Below are 24,615 nucleotides of genomic sequence, written 5' to 3'. Positions count from 1 at the left end.
AACACACACACACAGGTGTGGACATATCATAGATTTCCACTGATTTCATACCAGGCTAATGATATTTTCAATCCGCTAACCTTACACAAACCTGTGAACATCAGTAGATTTACTCTATGCTTTCTAAGTCAATTACTGTTCACCTGTATCTGAATGACCATAATGCCAATGACATTGATGAAAAACACCTGTAAAAGGATGTGAAATGTTAGAATCAGAGAGAGGAATGTTGATGAATTTAAGTGCAACTTTTAATAAAGAACTCCAAAATTAAGAAACCATTGTGACAATGACCAAGAAATTAAATCATGAAAATGACAAACCAGAACTCACACAATGAACAAAAAACAACAAAAGACAATGGCAAACATGAAGATCTAAATACACCCAAACATAAAAATTAATTTCTACTAAGTATAGACATGTGTGCTTTCTGGTGGTAGGCTGCAGATTGTCACGTTGGAAAGTATACAAACAACTGTGGCTTAACTTGTGTGTTCTGGTTTTCAAACATTTGCCATAAATTAATTCTTAATCAAACCAAACATATCTTACATTCTAATAAAATGTAACTAAATCAGGCTTCTTGATTTGTGGAAAAATTTAAATGAACACTTTTCTTAGTGAGACATTTCTAAATGTTCTTAAGTAATAGTAGAGATATATATTGTTAGGACTTATTTATTATAATTTATTTATTTATTATTAGAAATGATTAAAAGAGGGGCCTGGGTAGCTCAGCAAGTATTGACGCTGACTACCACCCCTGGAGGCCTGGTTTCTACGGAGGGTAGAGTCACATGGGGTGACCTCCTCGTGGTCGCTATAATGTGTGGTTCTGGCTCTCGGTGGGGCGTGTGGTGAGTTGTGCGTGGATGACGCGCTCAACAAGCCACGTGATAAGATGCGCGGATTGACGGTCTCAGACACGGAGGCAACTGAGATTCGTCCTCTGCCACCCGGATTGAGGCGAGCCACTAGACCACCATGAGGACTTAGTGCACATTGGGAATTGGGCATTCCAAATTTGGGAGAAAATAAAAAATAAAAAATGATTAAAAGAAAGAAGGGCAAGTTCTGCCAGTTTCAAATTATTGTGATGACCATCACCAGAAATATAAACCACAAAAGGCACATTTTAAACAAGAAAAAGTTAATTTATTGTTTAAAATTCAAGAATACAAAACAAAGACTACACTAAGTTCCAAAGTAGTTTTTTAATTTTTACACAGACGTACACAAAAACAGACAGAAAGATTGTATATGTTTCAGTCAGGAATTGTGACTTTCTGTGCAAACAGCAAAAGTGTGCTTTTAATCCTCATTCAGGTCCCCCTTACTTTTGGCAAAAACACTTTATTTGAAAGGAACACGCCTGCCCCACTACGAGCAGTAAACCATTCTACGCAGACCAAGCACTTCCTTTTCACAGACTTCAGCAACTGACTTTCTTTGACTTTCACAAAACACATACTAAATCACATCTAGTGCACCTGCGCCCTCCAATTCTGGAACTTATTCACTGCATTTGCTCAGAAAGTCTGAAGATATCCAATATGGATATGTAGCTCCTTCATTTGACACTGTTAGAAAAAACAGAACACACTTAACTTCTAAAAATACCTTTTAAAAAGTGATATGCAAGCATTCATGATAAGGACAAAGATTTGGCACTTTTGCCATAATTCAAAGAACATCTTCCATCATTCAATTCTGTCATCACAAGCCTTGACAAACAAGGTTTTAGAAAAATAACATCTTATGGGTTTCATATTATTGCACATAAAATCTGCTAAAAATTAAATAAAAGCAGACAGGAAACCGAACAAAACAACCAAACAAACAAAAATAGATCAATTTAATGTGCGCATATAAAAGTTAAATACTCTAACACTGAAATGAAACAAAACATTAAAGGTGCAGTATGTAAGACTCAGAAACCCTTGTTATTAATGACACCTGTGGCCGTTAAGTGAACTGCAGCCAGCTACCTGTTGCTCGTGCTTGCGCTCGTACACACACTCCATAGGGACACGAGCGAGCGAGCATCGGCCAAAACAATGACGTAACGTACAAAGAGGCTGAACGTGATCCACCAGCATCATGCTGACAGATGAGGTAGTATAATTAAAATTACAGTTATGAATGTTTTACTACAAACTTTGAGACTAAACTAAAACTACTTATCAGCTAACATAGCATACTGATACACACATACAGCTACATACTACCGAACTATACCAGACAGTTTACTGTTGCACTGCACTGTTATGTTGCACTATTGTATGTTTTTATGTCATATGTTGTACTACGATCAAGAAACCAGCGTATTTGCTTAAATTTATCCTGTATACCTGACTTTTAGTATAAAGAGAAGATCGTTGAAATTATTTGAAAGTTACGAAGCAAGGTAGCTTGCAATTCGTCAGCGTTAGCAGGCAAGATCAAGTTAGCTAAAATTACACAGATCAATCCTTATGGCACTATATTTCACATGCTTTGCATGTATGTAAGCTTACCTGTCCAATAAGAAGAACACCAATTCAGGGTCGGTTTTGATCCCCCAAACCAAACGAAGGTCCTCCAGGAATCAAATGCCCTGCCGATGTTCACTCTAGTTTTCGCTCGACCACGATCACGTTCCCACTTAGCCAGACGGGATTCAGTAGAAGGCTCTCGGGAGCACGCATAAACATCACATCATTTGGATTTTCCCGGCAAAACCGACCCGCTCCCTTCACATGAAAATCAGTCTACAGGCTTTAATAGGCAACCTAGGAAGTCCGGGAAGGACTCATTTTTCAAGTTGCGTTACAAGCCGTTCACACATTGGCAAAAAAAAAAAAAAGGTGAATATTGCATGAAAATTGTTACATAATGCACCTTTAAAATAATGTGATCTTTATTAAAATTCTAATATATTATCTTTATTAGTTGAAACTGCTTAGAAAACTAAAATTACTTTATATTCATTTCTATTCTGTATTTTCCTATCACTGAATTTTAGCTACATAAATATTTTTAAAAGTTTGTGTTTGGAGATGATATATATAAAATTTGCTCATCCACCTACAAACAGATGTTTCTCAGTAAAACTCTGAGGCATCTTTTGCGTGACCACACTTTTCACAGCAAAATGAATAAAATAGCAGTAGTTGTGGCCATATATTGTGATTTCCCTTGGTTTCTTGGTTTCATGATTATTTGAACCATTCTTACATCATATTTAACCAATTACAAATCAGAACAGAATAAAATAATGCATATGAATGATAACTTTTGTGGTAGCAGTGCTACAGTTTCCTTGTATTTTGTATTTGTATATTTCAGAGCCCAATGAAGAACCCACCAGTCCATTTTTTAATTTGTTTGAGCTTTGACATCCATTAGCCAGCAGTTTTCCCTGTTAATTATGTATTCGCCAGTCTTGAACACACTTTGTTCTTTGTTTTAATGCCTCATTTCAATGCAATGTTACCACAGGTAGTTGTCCATTTTGTTGTATAGCCACTGAAACATAGTCTCTGTTCACTTTAAAAATAAGTTTATAATGAAGTAGCTTTACAACAGTCAATGGCAGCTGTGTTACTTGCTGTTATTTGCGTCCCCGTAACACAGCTCCAGGACTCCAGGTTGCGCCCGGACCTCTGCAGTGATTTTTGTAATGCTGACGAAGCACAAAGTCATAGTTGGCAGTGGTGCACATGGCATAGAACACATTGGCTTTGTCTGGGATCAGCAACTCTAAATAAGACAATGAAACAGATTTACTAAAGAATTTTCATAACTCATAAAGCCATGCAATTAACTTTCAAATGTAGTTGAACGTTTCTTTTTAAAATGAAAATTCTGTCATCATTTACTCACCCTCATGTCGTTTTAAACCTGTATGGCTTTATTTTTGTTCCATGTCTTCTGAAGCCATATGATATATATATATATATATATATATATATATATATATATATATATATATATATATATATATTTTTTTTGAGGAACAGACCGGAATTAAGTTGTTATTCACTGAAAATCTTGTTCTCCAATGTACATTTACATTTATGCATTTGGCAGATGCTTTTATCCAAAGTGACTCACAGTGCATTCAAGGTCTGATTTTTTTTTAGAGTTTGTGTGTTCCCTGGGAATCAAACCCATTACTCTGGCATCGCTAGCGCCATGCTCTACCAGTTGAGCTATGGGAACCAAATAAATAGAATATGGTGATATTAGATGCATTGCACCAGGTCTGGCATATATGTCATAAAAGTCACTGGTAAATGTCATTGGTTCTCGCGCATCTCATGACCAAACGCGATTGTTGTTAAACCTGAAGAAATGTTTATAATGATGCATTTTAAGTGAAAACAAATTTCATTCTGTTCCTCACGCAAAGGTACTGTACTTGCTTTAAGACTTGGAATACAGTGCACAAGTCATATGGACTACACCTTTTAAGGTGCTTTTTTTTTCTTTTCTTTTTTTTTCCATTTTGGAGCTTGACAGCCCCGTACCAGAATTATCACAGAATTTAAATTTTGGGGTGAACTACCCAATTAAAGTCCTGCTTATAATCATCCTGCATTAGAATGTAAGCTCACCTTTGTCATTAGAAAGCACTTGTGTGAGACTAAAATCCTGACAGTTCATCTCCTCCAGGTTGTGTTTCTCCAGGGCTCTCTGAATCACCTGAGCTGTCTTATCCTGACTTGTTATCTACAAAAAAACAAATTGTACAGTTTCAAGACTGGAAACAATAAAGTCAACAACTGGTTAGAAAGCCACTAACAGACTAAATGCCTATTGATATCAAGAAAGAAATGTACAAAAACAATCTGAAAATATCGTAAGACCAATAGCAAGAACAAGGTCGGGCACTACAAATCACCACACATTGCAGCCAACTTACCAAAATACTTTTATAAACATTGCCGTTGTTGCCAAATTCCACACTGACCCTGACAATACAGGAATCAGCAATCTGCTTGTTGTACACTGGATGAAGGGCACTGTGCTGGTTGAGAGGAGAGGATGATGAAGATGGTAATAATGATGATGAAGATGCTAACGATGATGAAGACGATAAAGGGGAGGGGCTGTCAGGGTCCAGGGCAGACAAGTCCGGCTGTAAGGATCTTCGTAAGGAGGTGGGCGGAGTCAGAGAGAAGGTGGACGTGTCTACTGAGACATCCTGACAAGATACAGATGGCGACTGGGAAAAAGAGAACAGAGAAAGATAATTAATTCCAGCGGTTTTCAAACTTTTTCATGCCAAGGACCCCCAAATATGATTCATCTATATATTTTCATGTGCAAAAGAACCATATATATGGTCTTAGAAAAATAGTAAGTGTGATATTATGAAGAAAACAAGTTAAATAACTGGTCAAATGCAGTCAAAATTAAATAATTGGTGTTTATATTGTCATTGTGCTAAAGCCAAAAGAAATGTAAAAAATATTATCTGGAAAATATTTACGTACTTTGTTATGTTGATAGCATCTCTTTTTTTCTACCCACTATTATATTAATGTTACAATGTTAGAAATGTTCAAAAAACATTTAATTTCATTTGTATTTGCAAAGCACTTTTCACAATAAAACCCCTGATTTACAATCAAATCTAATTATCTGTAAAAAAAACAGGTGTGTTAAAACTCCTTAAAACTTTTTAATAGAATTTAATTGGCACAATCAACAATCTGAAGTGTATCACATAAAAAGGCATAAATCATTTAGATGTGTCTGTCTCTCTATCTCTATGTGGTGAGCAAATCAGATTGCAAGCGTGAAACTCTATGATAAATTATGCGTATAATGTAAAATGTCACATGCTGGCGGTGTTGTTATCTAATACACTGTTCTGACAACCTTATTATGCATCGACCCTCTGATGATAGTGCAAACATGAACTACTTTATGACTAAAAGATTAAGGCTAAACAACTGGTCACATTAATTGGAAAGGGAAAATCCTTTTCCCCCAAATGGATTTTATCAACCCAAAAGACCACCCAGACAAACAAAAGATTGATATCAATTAAAATATTGTAGTAGCTTTATAGTATATGAGGTAGTAGATAAAGGAAAGATGTCTCTGGGAGTGTGTGTGGCTGTACAAATAATTTATGTTATTATGTATGTATTTATTTATGGTGTCCTTTTACATCTCCTTCTAAAGCTTGCAAACCAGTTCTGGATTAATACAACTCAACTTAGTCGTGTGTAGTCTGTATCTCTGGCCTGTAGTTTTTGAGTTGACTTGTTACCTGTACTTTGTATCTAAGGGGTGAGATGTTGGTGAGATCTTCCATCTCTGAACCACTGGAGCCAGAGGATGATACACTGATCTGATCAGCAAAAGTCTTCTTAGTAAAGTTTTCACTGCCAGACAGCAATCTGCAGAGAGCAGCAGAAAACAAGAGAGTCAGACACAGATAGACAGGCAAGTTGGAATTGTTTTTTTTGTTTGTTTTTTTTTTTTGTTATTTTGAGAATACTCACGAGGTCAGTTTCTTGGTGATGAGCCGGTGGCTCCAGAGGTTGGGTGAGCTGGGACAGGGGTCAACTGGCGGCTCCAGCTCTCTTGACAACTCATAGCTAATTGGGAAAAATACAATTTGTATCTAAATATGTGAGATGCTGAGATGATCTTCTTTAGTACCCAAAGCACCAACCACTTCGAAGCTCTTACCATAAAACAACAGTCTGTCAAGCTCTAAAAATGACCAAAAAATGTCTGTCAAGCTCAGAAAAAGCATAATAAAAATATCATAAACGTACTCCATATGACTCATTTGCTATATACCATGTCTTCTGAAGCCATACCATAGCTTTGTGTGAGAGAAAAGCAAAATTTAAGTAATTATTCACTTAAAATGATACATTCCGCCAAAGCTCGGATCTAGCTCACATTCACAACCAAAACTCTAGAATGGCACACACCATATGGCAGAACTAAACATTTTGGATAAAAAATCTAGTTGTGATTACATTGAAAAATATTGTGATAGTAATTTGGACTGCGATATGATAATTAATATTAAAAAAACAACAACTTTTGACCAAAATTATTCATGGGCAAACATGCTCGACTGCCAATAGATATACTGTTCAAAAGGGAGTTCACACTTGAGTCCTCTTAAAAAAAACAGACTAAATAAATTAAAAATACAATTAAACACAGAGGGGGAAAAAAACAAAAAACAGATTGACATCATCTTTACATTGTCGACTTTAATAGGGTGATAGGGTTTCAGCTTGCTTTTCATTCTTATTTTTTGGTACCCAATAATAGGTTATTATTAAGTTATGGATAGAAATTATTATGGAAATATGTTTTTGTATAATATTAACAATAACAACTATGTGACGAGGAGGAGGGCGTGGCTGGGCCGTGAGGGTGCACGGCCGGCACTGAATCAGATGATCAGCGGGAGAGCGAGATAAAGCGGGGCCAGAGACGCCAGCTCGTGAGAGAGAGAGAGACGCACGTGGCCGCGCTGCATCTGTGTGTGTGTTTTATGTTGTTTTAAGTTGAGTTTTACATTAAACGTTATGTTGACTGTTCAGCCAGTTCCCGCCTTCTCCTTGCCCATCCTTTACCTGTTACAAACTATTATTATTATTATTATTATTATAAAAACAGTTCGATATTAATGTAATATTTTCTTAACCTACATGCGGCATAGCTATGCAGGCTTTTATTTTAGTGGTACGCTGAAGGAAGCAGTAGAGTCGACAATGGTATTTAACGCAGAGAAATTCTCTCATTCACTCTTCTGTCCACAAAAACATGATGTTATGAAGTTACTTTTGATTTGGATAGTAACTTTTAGCAGCCAAGCATATTTGGAACTACACAAATAGTGAACAAGTTTAGTGAATCTAGAGTGCTTAAAATTTAACGCACTTGAGTGTGTAAATACACTATAGAGAACAGCACTGCACACATACAGTAAGCACAGTGAGCAGCGCGTGCAGACTATTGATTTAATTCAATCGCAGCATTTGCGGTTTGATAATCACACCAGTCATATCGTGATTTCAATTTTATTTCGATTAATCGTTCAGCCCTACCATGTGGCTTCAAAATATTTAATGCACAAGTTGTATACACTACTACTTTTATGGTGTCTGTTTGTTCATGTTGGAGTCTGACACCCCCCTGGTCACTATGAACTGTCATCGTTTGATGATGGCTGCCTTAAGATTATTCAAAAATGTCTCCTTCTGTGTTCCATGGAAATAAAGACAGTATACAGGTTTGAAATTACATTTCCATTTTTGGGTGATCTTTTACTTTAAATGTATGGTCATTTCAAAGACAGAGGCTAAACAATTTCTCAAATCAATCAACATTCTTAGCATTAAATGATCATACTGAGAACTGACAGATCATGAAGGGAGACTCACCTCTTCTGGTCTGAGAGGAGCATGCCGCTATTGATCCAGGAAGTGATGCGAGGATTTGATTGGAGGTTGTACTGAGCACATGATGCCTGCAGCTGCCTGATTTGAGACAGAATCTCAAACTCCTGAACACAGAGAGAAAGCAGCACATCAATATTCTGGAAACATTGTGCACTAAATCATTTTTTTACGTGTTGCTGGCTCTTATTCATTTTCCTTATACAAACAATACAAGAGAATTAGCTTGCATGACCCCACACGCTCTGGAGCACCCCTGATATTTTTGTCATGTAACCATGTTGCCTGATGTGCAACATTAGTTGAGATATTTTCTGAACAATATCAAGTATTTGACCTAAAGTTAATCTGAGGTTTATGTTTATTCACTCAAATTGCAAGACATGGCTGGTCACCACATAGGGGAGACCTGCCTTATGTAGAATTAAACAGGCTTTTCTTCTTCTCATTTGGGTGTACATAATTTTTAACACATTTTTCAAAAATACCATTTATTCATTTAGGATTAAAACTGAAACTGAAACAAGTGGAAAACATTACTTTAGTGCACCTTTAAAATTAAAGGTTTAATAAATTAATTTGTAAACATATTCAATTAATTACAGGTTTGTGTGTGATCTTTATCAGCTCCCATCTATAATGTAAATAATACTGAAATTACTTACTTTCCTACGCTTCTCAAAGTTGATGAGACCTCCCTGTGAGCGAACAGGGGACAGAATAACTTTCAGTTAAAACATTAATGAGAACCACTATGTCTATGATGTAAATTAAGTTCAGACAGAATTTCTCACCTCAACAATATCACCTAGTGCTGTGTCCAACATGGTGAGAACAGTCAGATAAGTGCCCAGATACGGCACCTCCCCATTGGTGGAGCTCTGTCAGAAAGTCAAAAAATGTACTCATATGTAATCATGGTGGGGACTTTCCATTGACTGCTCTTATTCTTATACTTTGCTAATTATATTTTCAATGCTGTACACATAAATCTAACCCACACAGAAAGCTTTTAAAAAGTCGCTGTCCATGTGGGGACAGACGGCTGGTCCCCGCAATATAGGTGATTTGAGGTTTTACTGTCCTTGTGGGACATCTGGTCCCTACAATGCATGCAAAACCTGACCCACATACACACATAGGCTCTTTAATAAAAGGTTCCCCTTTTTAAGTGTGCACATGTTTTCCCAACAGCTAAAAAAGATTTTATGATACACGCAAGTATAAATATCTCAGTTAAAGGAACATATATTACTGCTGACCCATCGCATTATGCTAATACAATTTTGGGGTTATTTGTTGACACGTTGGCAGATTCACATTTAGACAGATTGTCACTTTGGAGACATTACATCAAACAGGACCAGAAAGTAAATTAGCCACAACAGACAAATGCATACTTCCCTAACAGGGTAGTCTGTACTAGATCAAAACATATTCTATGGCAGGCTGTGCCAGTTGCCTTGAATAAGACAAATGAAATCCATACGGCACAATCTTACCGTGTGCTTAGATGTAGGACTGAGTCTTGGAGACTTTGGCGCAGAATGAGTGTCCACCTCTGCTACCTGATTTCCATCATAAGTCAATCACATAAACAGATAACAGGACATTTTGTAGACATACTGACATGCAAACAAGCATACATACAGTATGTATGATTTATATAAGTGTATGATTACAAACTGAGCACAAGATGAATCACTCTGGAAGACATTTAAAGCCAACATCCCACTCCCGAAGTGCAAGATTAACTTTATAGAACAGTATGTGATGAGGAGGGTTAAGGTAAAGGAGGTGGCAAACTCTCAGGGCCAGCAAAGCCTTTGTGTCAAGGAGGAGGGCGAGGCCAGGCAGTGACTATGCACGCTCAGCCCCCAATCGGGCTAATCAGCCGAGGAGAGTGATAAGTGCAGCGGAATGCGGCAGTTTGGGACAGAGAGAGCCACATGCAGCTGCCATGTGTGCGTTTATCACTCGCAAACCGACAGGTTGGTCAAACGATTTAGTAAGATTTAGAAAAACATAAACACACACATGGCAGCTGCATGTGGCTCTCTCTCTCCCAAACTGCCGGATTCCGCTGCACTTATCCCTCTCCTCGGCTGATTAGCCCAATTGGGGGCCGGGCGTGCATAGTCACGGCCCGGCCCCATCCTCCTCCTCATCACAGCCTTCTTCTACTGGCATAACAGGTCTCAAAATAAATAAATATTTTTTGCCATTTATCTTTATCTTTTGACTTTACTGATTTTCTTGTCTCTTTTTGTGAGTTTTCTAATTTGTTGAATGCTTCAGTATTCTGTTAAGGCATGTTTGTTGCTGGCTTTTCATGTCTCTGTTTGTAAGCATGGTTGAAATGACAATAGCCTCTACATAGGGTTTCCTATGTTTTCTTAACAGTATGAATCGCATTGAAGGCCTATAATTAAAATGTCATTAATGGTTGTTACACACTGGACACATAACACTAGTTTTGCATCAATAATGGTTTCTTTACAAACAGGATGATTTGGTCTTTTTACATCATCTTTGTCCAGCCCCTATTGATTTACTCCTTGCATGCGAGTTAGAGTGAAATATAGTGTGGAAAATATTGAATGTTGCCTAATGGCATTTTTAGGATAGTCAAAAGGGTCTAAAAGCAACCATACGATAATGTCAGAATCTTATCTGTTTAAACACTGCTATTAGCTCTCAATTGATGGAAGGCACTTGTTTGCATATTAAAGGCCAAAGAGTTAGAGAATGATGCTGCTGAATTCACACAAAACTCCTTAGTATTAAAGGTTAGACAACAGTGAAATGGCTAAATCAAGTGATTCATACCTCTACAAGGATGTCTCGATTTACTAGCACACAGTTTTCATCGGGAAACGTTTCACACAGATGATCAAAGGTGGCCATACTCTCCCTAAATAGAGAAAGGAAGATTTATGGATTTGAAAACTTAAAAATGAAACTATTGTCGATTGTGAAAATAATTATTTACACTTAAGGTCTATTGGTTGTGTCACGATTAAGAGAACTTACCTGCTGATTGCCGCCCAGGTTTTTTTTAGTCGGTAAACAGCGTTGGACTGAAGAGCAGATAAGATGGCTCTTAGAGAGGAGAAATTTCTCAACTGACGGCACTCCTGCATACAATAATAAAAAGCAAAGTTAAATCAAACAGGCAAGTACACAGCAAACAGGCCACATACATACTGCATCAAAATACTCCTCTTCTGAGGGCTTAATCCCATCCTGTACACACTGAATTTGGTTATTTACAGGAATGACAAAGAATTCACTCCCTAAAAATTCAGATAGTGAAAACCACATTTACATACTGTATATGAAATCTGCGTAATGTGTGCACTAAACATCCTGGTTACTTTTGTAAACTCCATTCCCTGATGGAGGGAACGAGACTTTGTGTCGATGTAGTGACACTAGGGGTCACACTTGTGAGCCCCAAACACCTCTGATTTTGAAAAAAGGCCAATGGGAATTGGTGAGTGGAATTTGCATGCCACACCCCCCGGACATACGGGTATAAAAGGAGCTGGCACGCAACCACTCATTCAGGTTTTGTGCTGAGGAGTCAAGACAAGGTCCCGGCCATTTCAGTGGGAAGTTCAGTATTGTGGCAAGAGGGACACAAAGTCTCGTTCCCTCCATCAGGGAACGGAGGTTACGAAATTTACCAGGACGATCCCTATCTGTCACTCACTCAACGTTGCGTCGATGTAGTGACACTAGGGGTCCCTATACGAAACGCCACAATAAGCTAAACTATGTTACGTGGACTGGCGGTGCAAGACGGGCAGACTGCTGAGTGCCTTGTAGCCAGCACCAGGCCATCACGTAACCTCCCCCAACGCTCTTATGAGGATCGAACGGTCCTTTGGGAACGAGTCGACTTGCCCAACAAATTGGGACAGGCTAGCCCAGCCGTGGGGGAGTATTTTGAGTAGAAATAAGTCACATGGTCTTACCGAGTCTTGTCGGAAGTATGTCATGTGGAGAAGTTCCATGGTAGGTCCAACCCAAAGGGGGAGGAGCTCTACAAACATGGTGACCGGGGGCAGAGGAACCTCTGCCCAAGGAAGACGCAGTTTACCGACAGGGAAAGATTTAGCAGAAGATATATCACATGGGGTCACCTATGGGGAACCAGCACATGTGGAGCACCTACCCCAGTACAGGGCTTAGTTAGCACATGTACTGGGCCGGCAGCGAGTTTCTCCGCAGTCTGTCACAGGGCTAAGGAGGAAAGTCATCCAGGGATCACAACTTGTGAACACGACTGGGAGTCAAAAGTGCACATCTTCACCTCACTGGAGGGGAAAGGTGCTATGCGCAAGCGGTACACCCAGCCAGCTGTTCCGGAACTTACCTGCTCATGCCTGACAATACACGGGAAGAGACTGGCTCAACCCGGAGATTATAGAACCTCGCAAAGGTGTTGGGTGTTGCCCAGCCCCCTGCTCTGCAGATGTCTGCCAAAGAGGCACCATTGGTCAGGGCCCAGGAGGCTGCCACACTCCTAGTAGAGTGGGCTCGTAGCCCCACAGGGGGTGGCACGTCTTGAGCGTGATATGCCATCACGATGGCGTCAATGACCTAGTGGGTGATCCTCTGTTTGGAGACAGCGCTCCCTTTCCGCTGTCCGCCAAAGACGACAAAGAGCTGCTCGGAACTTCTAAAGCTCTGCGTGCGATCCAAATAGATGCGTAAAGCACGCACCGGACACAGCAACACCAAGGCTGGGTCTGCCTCCTCCTGAGGCAGAGCTTGCAGGTACACCACCTGATCCCTAAATGGGGTCATGGGAACCTTGGCACATAGCCCGGTCGGGGTCTCAGGATCACATGAGAGGAGCCCGAACCGAACTCCAGGCATGTTTCGCTGACAGATAACACCTGCAGGTCCCCTACCCTCTTGATGGAAGTGAGCGCAGTCAGGAGGGCAGTCTTCAAAGAGAGTGCCTTAAACTCAACTGACTCTAGGGGCTAAAAGGGAGCTCTCCTTAGACCCCAAAGGACTACAGAGAGGTCCCACAAGGGGATGAGGTGCGGTCTGGAGGGATTCAACCTCCTAGCGCTTCTCAGGAACCTGATGATCAAGTCGTGCTTCCCCAAATACTTACCATCTACTGCATCGTGATGTGCCGAAATGGCAGCTACATACACCTTCAGGGTGGAGGGGGACAGCCGCCCCCCCAGCCTCTCCTGCAGGAAGGAAAGCACCGATCCGACTGCGCATCTCTGGGGGTCTTCGCGTCGGGAAGAACACCACTTAGCGAACAGACGCCACTTCAAGGCATACAGGCGCCCTGTAGAAGGAGCCCTAGCCTGAGTGATGGTGTCTACCACCACAGGTGGGCCAGTAGGGTGCTACTAGGATGACCTGCTCCTCATCCTCCCTGACCTTGCACAGGGTCTGTGCAAGTAGGCTCACTGAGGGAAACGCATATTTGCGTAGTCCAGGGGGCCAGCTGTGTGCCAGCAGTGGGAGGATTCCTGAGAAGCAAACAGGTCTACCTGTGCTCAACCGAACTGACTCCAAATCAGCGCGTCCGCTGCGGTGATCCGCTCCGGGATATGAGTTGCTTGCAGTGACTTGAGGCGCTGCTGACTCCAGAGGAGGAGACGGCAGGCGAGTTGTGACATGCAACGGGAGCGTAGGCCGCCTTAGTGGTTGATGTACGCTACCATCGCCGTGTTGTCCGTCCGGACCAACACATGCTTGCCCTGGATCAATGGCTGGAGCCTCTGCAGGGCAAGCAGTACTGCCAACAACTTGAGGCAGTTGATGTGCCAACGCAGCTGCCGGCCCATCCAAGAGCCGGCGACTGCATGCCCGTTGCATATGGTGCCCCAGCCCATCTTGGAGGTGTCCGCCGTAACCACGACGTGCCTGGAGACCTGCTCTAGGGGAACCCCTGCCCATAGAAATGCTAGGTTGGTGCAAGGGCTGAAGAGGCGGCGACAGATCGGCGTAACGACCACGCAAAGTGTCCCGTGGCGCCATGCCCATCTCGGGACTCGAGTCTGAAGCCAGTGCTGAAGCAGTCTCATATGCATCAACCCGAGTGGTGTGGCCACCGCTGAGGATGCCATATGCCCCAGGAGCCTCTGAAAAGTTTTAGTGGAACCGCTGTCCTCCGTCTGAACGCCTTCAGACAGTTCAGCACTGACTGTGCGCGCTCGTTCGTGAGGCGTGCGTCATCGAGACTGAGTCCAACTCCAAACCGAGAAAAGAGCTGCTCTGAACCGGGTAGAGCTTGCTCTTATCCCAGCTGACCAGGTCCCTGTGCGCACACAACACATCCCAAGAGTGAGCTAGGATTATCCAGTCGTCGAGATAGTTGAGGATGCGGACGCCCACTTCCCTTAGCGGGGCAAGGGCTGCCTCTGCGACCTTCGTGAAGACACGAGGGGACAAGGACAGGCAGAAGGGGAGGATCTTGTACTGGTACGCCTGGCCCTCGCAAGCAAACCGCAGGAAGGGTCTGTGTCGAGGTAAAACCGAGACATGGAAGTACGCGTCCTTCAGGTCTACCGCCGCGAACCAATCTTGATGCCGGACGCTCGCTAGAATGTGTCTTTGCATCAGCATCTTGAACGGGAGTCTGTGCAATGTCCGGTTCAGTACTCGCAGGTCCAAGATTGGCCGCAACCCATCGCCTTTCTTCGGTATGATTAAGTAGGGGCTGTAAAACCCCTTCTTCATCTCAGCCGGAGGGACAGGCTCTATCGCACCCTTCCATAGAAGGGTAGCGATCTCCGCACGCAAGGTAGCGCTGTTCTCGCCCTTCACCCGGAGAGCGAGATCGGTCGCCAAGCGCAGTTCCTGCATCAATCCTGGGTCAGAACTACCCTCGTGCAGCTCTTTTAGCACCTTGGCTTGGTGTACTTGCAGGAGAGCCATGGCGTGCAGGGTGGAGGCGGCTTGTTCAGTGGCACCGTAGGCCTTAGCCTTTGGGCACTTATCCACCTGGGGGATCACAGAATACCCCCTGGCCGACCCACCATCCAGGGTAGTGAGAGTGGGGGAGCTGAAAGACCGGGATCGTGTAGTAAAAGGTGCCCCCTACGATCTCGTCAGCTCCTCATGCACCTCCGGGAAGAAAGGGACCGGGGCAGGGCACGGCCGTGAGCGGTGCTCTGGGCCCAGGAACCAATCATCGAGCCGCGAGGGTTCAGGGGAGAGTGGAGGGTTCCACTCTAGCTCGATGCTTGCGGAGGTCTGGGAAAGCAGGTCCGTCAGCTCCGCGTTGGCCTGAGACTGGGCGACCATACCCGAAGGAGGAAGCCCAGCCGAAGCCTCCGCGACAGACTGGACAAACCTGCTCTCCGTTGCTGCGATCGAGAGCTCATCGTCATCCCGGGCTCCGAATAAGAGGTCAAACTTGCCCTGAGACGAGCGGGCGGTCTCATCCAAGAGCCCAATCGGGGCAAGTGAGTGTGCTGAGGAATGGGAGGTCCGTGGGGGGGCTAACCCGGCAGTGATGCTCCCATTGAAGTCCCCAAATCGCCCCCAGTGCTATCCGACGTGGCCTCATACCCGTAGGTAGAAGGAACGTGGCAGGGAGCCGCTGAGGTGGCTTGCCCTCTTACGAAGGAAAGCCGTGACTGCAACATTGCCATAGTCATGTTCTCGCAATGAGGACATGACCCATCCACGAACGATGTCTCCGCGTGGGTAGCGCCCAGACACGTAAGACAGCGATCGTGGCCGTCAGAAGCGGAGAGATAATGACCGCAACCAGGAATAATACACAAACGGAAAGGCATCTTTAAAAAGACGTTCCGTGAGTGCCACTCTTTTAGTTAGAATATATACTCTTTTTAGAATATACTCTTTTGTTCTGCTGAAGTGCCCAGGGACATTCTCTGCACTCCACGTGTGCAGAGGGGGAGAAGCTGTTGAAATGCGCCTTAAGATCCAGCAGTTTGAGGTGAAAGTAGCGAGGTTGGATTCAGTTCACTGAATGCAACTGCTCGGCTCCGAAGAGAAAATCTGAATGAGTGGTTGCGAGCCAGCTCCTTTTTATACCCGTATGTTGGGGGGAGTGGCATGCAAATTCCACTCGCCAATTCCCATTGGCCTTTTTTCAAAATCAGAGGTGTTTGGGGCTCCCAAAAGTGACCCCTAGAGTCACTACATCGACATAATGTCGAGTGAGTGACAAATAGGGAACTGAACAACTAGTTGTTAAAGAGGCAATCAGTAAAATTCATGTTATGTTGTGTTGACACATAACAGTACAGACACAGCATCACACAAAAACAAAAGTTCTCAGTTGCCGTTGGCATTGTAAAAATGCACTATTCGTAGTCAGCCATGATTTTTTTTTTGACATTGCGGTACAGAGGGGGCTCGCTGTTTACTGTAAAAAGCAGAATCTTAATGCTGTGTGCAGTTTTACTCCCTAAACTTTGCTAGTATGTACGTGGCAATTCAGAAGCAGACTTGAGCTTCATACACACCTGAGCTACAGAGATCCACTTCTCAATAATCTTTGCCCTTTGTGTGGGGCTGCTCTTTGGGCAAACTGGGGAGCCGGAAGGGGAGAAGGCAGGACGGCACAACAGAGAGGTGATAACGCAGTTAGTGACAGCATTAAACTGGGCAATGGTGGCACGGACTGTAGGCGCTAGATTCCGATTTTCTTTCTTGTCTCTCTGAGACCAAATGCAGCCAAGGCAGTGAAATGGAATCACTTTGACAAACAGTTCCTGGAAAAAAATAGAAAGAGGAAAAAAAATAAAACAGGTTAAATAAGCCTCTGTATCTAACTCTGAAGTCAGTACATCAGAATGAGCACGATTGACACCTACAGCATCCAATAGTGTGAGCTGCTCTGCGATGTCTTCTGCAGGGAAATCCAGAACATTCCCCATCTCCCCTATGTCCCGTCTCTCCATGGTTTCTTCTCCTACTGGCTTCTCAACATCAGTTCCACAGGCTTCCGCTGTTGCACAAACACCTATATGCTTGTCTGTTGATGCATAAATACTTATTTAACTAAAATAAAACACTGTTTTTTATTGTGCGTGTTGGAACAAAAGCTAAATTAATCATAAGCCAAGACTTGCCTTCCATCTGAAACCTTTTGAGAAGAGCATCGGCTTGATGGACCAGTCGTCTGAAACACAGGCGATGGCGCAGATGAACACAGAGCAGCCTCAGGGCCTGGTGATCAGGAGAGTCTCGAAGGTCCTCGTGATACTCGTCTAACCATAGCCGGATCAAAGGCGGCAGAGCACTGCACAAACACACACACACTTTGTTAGCACTTTATTGAGCCATTCTAATTAATTAAGCACTTGGAAGCAGAATGAATAATGAATAACTAGTTCAAAACCAACTTTTTGTATACAAGTAAGGCATAATGTAAAGTCTGATGGTTGTTACTGCAAAACAAAGCCCTTCATGGTGATATACCCTGATCACCCTGCCTTGGTTGATTGTCTGACCGTCGGACTGTACATTATCCTGCTTATTACATGGCTGCTTACCAAATAAACAAATGGGCAGGTAATACTGATTTTGAGTTGGATATATATTATTATGCGAGACAAAAAAAAAAAAAAAAATGTTATACAAAAGACATGAAACACAGCTATTTAAGAAGTCAATAATACAGTTAAGCTGTCATGATCCAAAATTTTTGCCATGATTGACCATTCAGAATCAAGTATTCTAGACAGTCATGTAATAATTCTTATATTGACTTCATTCAACTCACCTTCTAACACAGACACTATTGTCAAGATTGGTAACCATGTCCTCTCTGCAAACAAATATGTTCCGAGTTAATATGCAAAACATTGGAACTTTCCAAAACTTTTCAAAAGATGCTTAGATGTGGATTTGTAGTTTTATTTGAAGGATAAAAATTATGAATACTGCAACAATTTTAGCTAAAGGTTTGAGCACATAAAGACCAACACACAAACATGTCACAAGTATGTCATTATCATTATTTATGCTTCGACAGAACACAATGGACTCTTCAGGTTCAACAAAAGTGGCAGTGACGTGAGACTCGTCAAGAGAAACCTGTTCTACCATAAGAGGAACCTCCATTCCACTGCGTCACTGATTTGTATTGTGTACATGTCTTTTAAAGGATCTTTTGGGAAAAATCTGGCCTCATACTGATTTTTGAAATTTGGGCTTCCCTGTGTGCATTCATTTGATTATACACTTACACTAAGCATTTGAAAGGTTATGGTGTGCCATAATATTTTAATATATGAGGGATGGTTGTGGTTGTACCCGAAACCAAAGGTCAGTTAGTCCAGTCAGTCAGCGTTTTTGTATGAAGGTACCACAAAGGAAACTGGTTTTAGACCGGCTTTCAAAGCACCAAATGTCATGTCTAATGATCTAGAACAAATTCAAGTGAGCTTTATAGATAACCAAGCAAATATTGAATGACCACAATGCTTATTTCCCAGTACAAATTAAATCATATATTGTTAGAAATGTCATTAACATTCATACTATATGGAATCCTTCACTTCCAAAAAAATCATTACTATCTACTACAATTATTACATAAAGCAAGACTGAGACTTAAACTTTGGTCCTTTAAATGGATAGCTAACCCCAAAATGGCTAAATGAAAATTCTGTCATCATTTACTCACCCTCATGTTGATCACAACCTATTTTGGTCAGAGCGTTTTGGTCTGTTTCTCACCCAAAGCTATCCTATGACTTCAGAAGACTTGGAATATAGAGCACAAGTTGTATGGACCATTTTTATTATATATTTATGGTGCTTTTGCATCCTTTTTGGACTACATCAGAGCGAGTGAATGATGACAGAATTTGTATTTTTGGGTGAACTATTCTTTTAAAGATTTTTTTTCTTCCTGCCTCACAGCTTTAAATGACATTAAGGAAAGATGATTTTACTGAGCATTAATAACTGGTACACTGCTATTGCTCACCTTTGAAACAGGTGCTCTAAGAGAGAATCTGTGCAGGTAAAGGCTCTATAGGTGGAAAGGAAAATTTGCATGTAATCTGGGTCATGGCACTCTGGGTTCACTAACTCCGTCACAAGACGCTCCATGGTGGCTGCTTTAAGCCTGCGGACCTTCAGTGTGCGGTACTGCATGAATCCGAAGGCAGAATCATTTTCGGCTGTGTCTGGTGGGGGCTGGATGGGTTCTCGGTGAAGAGTGACTCCATAGATGGCCCCATCTTCTACCTCCTCTCCCCACTCTTGCACGGGGTCCTGCAAAAACAGAGAATTAGGCTATAGATTTTATTTCTGCAGCCAGCTAATGGTAAAAATGGTATGTGCAAAACTATATATGGTGACAATTTCAGTGTTATTACACATAAAAACAGTGGGATCATAAAAAAGGTTTTCTAAATAATTTTCCTAGTCCATAATGAAACTGCAGCAAGTCTGTTAGAAAACTGCAAAAATGTAGTACTTCTGTGGTTTAAATGCCCTGAAATGTAGGTCAACTCATTGTAATTCTCCAAAATGAATGCCCACAAGGTACTGAGGTAACATTTCACCCATCCAGGAAGAAAAATGCAAAACAGGTGTGCTTTGGAAAATGCATGCAAATCGTTAAAAAAATTACAATTCTAGAGAAGTAAATGCACTTTATTTTCACTGACTGACTGAAGTAGACAATAGAATTTACATTGCATTTTATTCTTAGCAGATGCTTTCTCAACAAATTGAGTTAGAATACGGTATACAAATCACTTTACTGGCAAATATGCATAACAATTAAGTATGAAAAATGCAGTAATTATGAAATGAAGCATGCAAAACCAGATTTGCCATTTCTATTTTAACAAAAAGAAGAGAAACCTTTAAAAAGGCCAGCTATGGTAGTAAATTCTTGAAAAACAGAGTTGAAAACAGGGGTGTTTTAAGAAGAAGAGTAGAGATTTGACTAGTTATTCTATGCACCAAAAAGACTCAGCATTTACTTTCGAAAAAATTATTCTCCACTACTTGGTGGTAAAATGAAACTTGGATTATTTGCATAGCAAATACCATATCCCTGAATGAATAAAAAAAAACTGATGACTTCACACAAAGACAGACTAACACACTGGAGTAAATTAGGTCTAGTATTTTCTCTTCCAGTGCAAACAGGGTTGTTATTGGGCTCTTTGTTGACTGATTCAAATGTGACACTCATTAGAAGAGGTCATAACACCTGGCTTGAAGACATTTTGGCACTAGTTTTGAAAACAGCAAAATCTCCACATTGATATTAATCATGGATTATCACAAAAATGCTCTTAACACGAATGTACCATTTCATGTACTTTTACTCGTTTATTAAGAGATTACATAATCACTCACTACTCCAGAAAAAAATTTGCATGTACATTTAAAAGATCCTCATTTTAAAAATATGCTTCTTTTATAAGGTTTCACAGTTGTATCCATACTCTACTTTTTGTCAACACTGTCAGATATTTATTAAACATGTATTAACCCTTATGTTGTGTTCCTTTGGTGCTAACAAATTTTGTGTTCCCGTTAACAAATGACCAACCCACTAAGATTGTTTATAAATATCTCATGTTGCATATATTATCAAAAGATTTTGCATTAGATCTTTTTATCAACTTCTTTTTTAGTAATTATAACAGGTTTTACATATTTAAAAATATATATTTTTATTGATAGAAGGATTCATTAAACTGAGTTTAAACTGAGCCAGTGCAAAAAAATAAATAAAATAATTAATAATAATTATGGTCTAAATTAATAACCTCTTGCTTGATCTGAACAAAATAGGTGTTGTTTTAAAGCCTAGACTCTGGACTTTACAATGCATATAGCTGATCATACCAATTCTTAAATTAAGGTTTTTAATTTGCTGACAAATTAGAACTTCATTCTCATCATTTGCAAATTTGTTATCACAACAATTATATTCAGAGTTGGTTCGACCATAAAAAAGATGAGATAGAAGTGTTTTATATAGTTGGAAAGGTCTCAATTAGTTAAATGCAATAAGCAAATTAGTTTCACTCAGAGGCCAAACTGCAGTGAGTATTAGTGTATAAAATTCCCACTGACACACATAAATATAATAAACAGGAGTGTCTTTTTGTTGCATTTTTCCTTAATACTTCCTGAAACATACATATAACAAAGACAGTGACATACCATAAATTACAGCAGACTATCCCAATTCAAACGAGCCCAAACACAACAAAATATGATAAGTAGATCTTGAAAAAGTCCTCAAAGAGTGTACATGGAAAGATGTTGCACAACAGGGCGCTCAACACACAATATGTATGTGTGTGTGTGTGTGTGTGTGTGTGTGTGTGTGTGTGTGTGTGTGTGTGTGTGTGTGCATAATGGAACCGTTGTTTATATTGAAATGTTCCCTCACATGACTTTATCATGCCTGCTTCAAGGGTGCGCTTCAGTGGTCGCGTTCACACAGATATGAAATGCTGCACAAAGTATAGTGCATGTTGAAGCGTTCATTTCGTACGCACTGTTCCGTGAGTCCACCTAATTACCTGTCATTTCCTGACACTGCTTCAGTTCCCACTCTGTTTTAAACCAACTAGGTTCTGTCTGGCATTATTAAAGGCACATCTTCGACTTTGGAGCTGGCCAATCATAGTGAAGAGTTTGGGGTAGCATCTGGGATGGCCAATGGAGAGAACTTTCAGACAGCACGTATTTAAAGGTCATTGAAGTACGCATATACATTTTTTTAAATTAAATCACTTATACTCTCTACATTTCAAATTAGCTATAGTTTTTGTAATGCAAAAAAAATAAAAAATAATAATAATTAAAACAAAATGTTAAAACAAAAACATTAATTAAAAATAAAGAGCTGCATCATATTTTTTTTCTTCTATATTTCCCCTCTTGTCATCTATGGCAAGGCAGGCCAAATCAAATGTCATCATGGGCCTACTTTGGCCCACGGGCCCTAGTTTGGGGACCTCTAATCTAAAGGATTGGGAAGCTCCTGAACACTTAATATTTCTGTACTTTGTAGTCTAATCCATTCATTTTCAATGGTCGGTCATTTTTGACCGGGAACACAACAAGTGTAACAAAGTGAAATAAAACCAATAAAATGTAATTTGTGTGTGTGTGTGTGTGTGTTTTCAGATACCATATGTGAACAAAGTCTAGGAAATGTATTCTAATTGGATTAAGTAAAATAATAATAATTATTATTATTATCTGGGTCAAAAAACAACCAGAACACAACATAAGGGTTAATTCAGTTAATATCAAAGTCAGTCTTCATTCTGAATGTCCTCTTTAAATATTACACATTTTATTAGTTCAACAAGGCTATATTTTTAAGTATGTCTAATTAGTTGCTTGCAACTTCAGAAAAATAAAATAAGTACCGTACTGCTTTTAATACATGTGATATGCAAAATGTGTTTGTAAGCTATTCATAAGCTGTCAACCCCATTATTCTGATGGTGGTGACAATTCAATAGCCTAGATGGAGCTTAAAATCAACTTGAAACCATACTGTATTCTCAATTCTTTCTTAATCAAAGATGAATGCAAGATTTGCCAAATGAATAAACGCAAATGTCAATTGGTCAATATTTAGCCAATAATAAATATTTAACAAAACCCTACACACTGTTCAAAAGAATTATAAACATAAACTTTTGCTTCACGTCTGTAGCCTGTTTCGTCCCATCCATGTCTGTTTTGTCCTCAGAATCAGTGCTTTACATCAATATCCAAGTGAATACATCACAGAAAATAATATGCAAACCACACAAATACAAGTTTGTGGTTCAGAGGAAACCAAGAACAGTTTTTGCTGTGAAAATCACAAGTGCATGCTTCCTAGAAACTCCAATCAAGCAAGACAGAGGACTTAGTGGAATTTCTAAGCTAAAACCCTGTGACTGCTTTAAAACTGTGCCATGGAGTGAAAGGAAAACACTGAAAAAAACAGCAAATGGGGGAGGGAATGCAGAAACCATCACAGGTCAGCTGTGAAACAGGACACTAAATGCAATAAAGAGCTTATCTCTACAGGTGGGTTGGTTTTAGAACAAACACAAAATCTGTTCTCTTGAAAGACTCCAAAGGAAAAGTGAACTGAACCACACCCTCCCATGAGCCCTCAATTACTTTTAAGGCTCTGGCAGGTAGCTGTTTAAACAGTGTTTTCTAAAGCCAAGATCACATCTAAATATTAAACCAATTGACTTATGCAATGAGCCATGTGTCTGTTTTTATGAATAGCAGTGGCCACCATGACTCCCATACAGTACAGGGACATCAGGATATGTAGCATTTTCTATGGCATGCCATGTATTAGAACAGAAAAAACGCTTTTGATTCATTTTCTCGTATCGCTGAGCATTGCATTGCATTACTGATGCAAACCGCACATAAAGGACAGTTCACACCAAACACGAACGCATATCTCGAGACGCATTTTTAAACAGTTCTTTTTAACTGGCGTTTGAAAACGTGGCGCCACCGCGCGAGACGCTGAAGACGGACGGGAGCAAAGCGCGTTCGGTGTGAACGGCCCCTAAAAAGAATTAATACGCGCTTCTAAATACGAATGATACAGATGTATAATTTCCCTAGCAAGTCTATTTAAACATATTTAACCGCTGATATTATTTTATATATTATTTATAAAAAAGTGAGAAACAATGCATTCAATGGAAAAACATAGTCCAGAAAGTGACTTACCATTGTGAACTGCCATTTTCCCATATTTTCTTCAGCCGTATGATTAAACAGTTTAAGGGTTACGACTTTCCATTAGCGCAGCGAAAAAAACGTTGGAAACTATATTCCTTAGTCAGCTGTTGTCAAACTTGTCTGTCATGCCCAGAGAGCTGCTGGAAACGAATCACCTCGACAGTGAACTTCAGTGTGGACCAAATAAACTGTACATTTCAGACCATACAATCGTCTTTTCAATTAGGTTTAATCATGATTTAAACCAAAACATACAAAATCCGCAACCCAAAGACATTTGCTATGTCTTTATAGCAAACACTTCAGATGTCAAGAGCTTTAAACTGCAAGTGGGTTTGTCTTCCTACATAAACAATGACGTCTATGACCTCCGGGCGCGTTCTACAATGAGGAAGGCTTGGCTCATGAATATGAATTACGTTACGTTAAGTTCGGCCAGTAGGCTTAAAGGAATATTCCATTC

At 40.6% G+C, this 24,615-nt stretch overlaps 1 protein-coding gene across 2 annotated transcripts; it reads right to left on the bottom strand.

Moving 5' to 3' along the window:
• Positions 1–268: 268 nt before the first annotated feature.
• Positions 269–24,474, bottom strand: LOC127446639 (ral guanine nucleotide dissociation stimulator-like 1). 2 transcript variants are annotated; one of them, XM_051707726.1, is made up of 17 exons: positions 24,141–24,474; positions 19,384–19,673; positions 18,172–18,216; positions 17,519–17,688; positions 17,261–17,421; positions 16,910–17,158; positions 11,463–11,566; positions 11,259–11,343; positions 9,932–9,997; positions 9,224–9,310; positions 9,095–9,127; positions 8,415–8,536; positions 6,504–6,599; positions 6,269–6,398; positions 4,910–5,212; positions 4,602–4,716; positions 269–3,744 (listed from the first exon to the last, which is right to left on the bottom strand). In XM_051707726.1, exons 1-17 carry the CDS (start codon positions 24,162–24,164, stop codon positions 3,596–3,598), a joined length of 2,229 nt encoding a protein of 742 aa, XP_051563686.1. In that variant the 5' UTR covers positions 24,165–24,474; the 3' UTR covers positions 269–3,595. The 2 variants fall into 2 exon arrangements, with proteins under 2 accessions (XP_051563686.1, XP_051563687.1); XM_051707727.1 differs by lacking the exon at positions 24,141–24,474 and adding an exon at positions 21,591–21,622.
• Positions 24,475–24,615: the final 141 nt, after the last annotated feature.

The sequence above is a fragment of the Myxocyprinus asiaticus genome, chromosome 9 (assembly GCF_019703515.2).
Source record: "Myxocyprinus asiaticus isolate MX2 ecotype Aquarium Trade chromosome 9, UBuf_Myxa_2, whole genome shotgun sequence".
In the NCBI taxonomy this organism is placed as follows: Eukaryota; Metazoa; Chordata; class Actinopteri; order Cypriniformes; family Catostomidae; genus Myxocyprinus; species Myxocyprinus asiaticus.
Note: the sequence above shows the minus strand (reverse complement) of the source record. Positions and strands in the feature narration are given on the sequence as shown.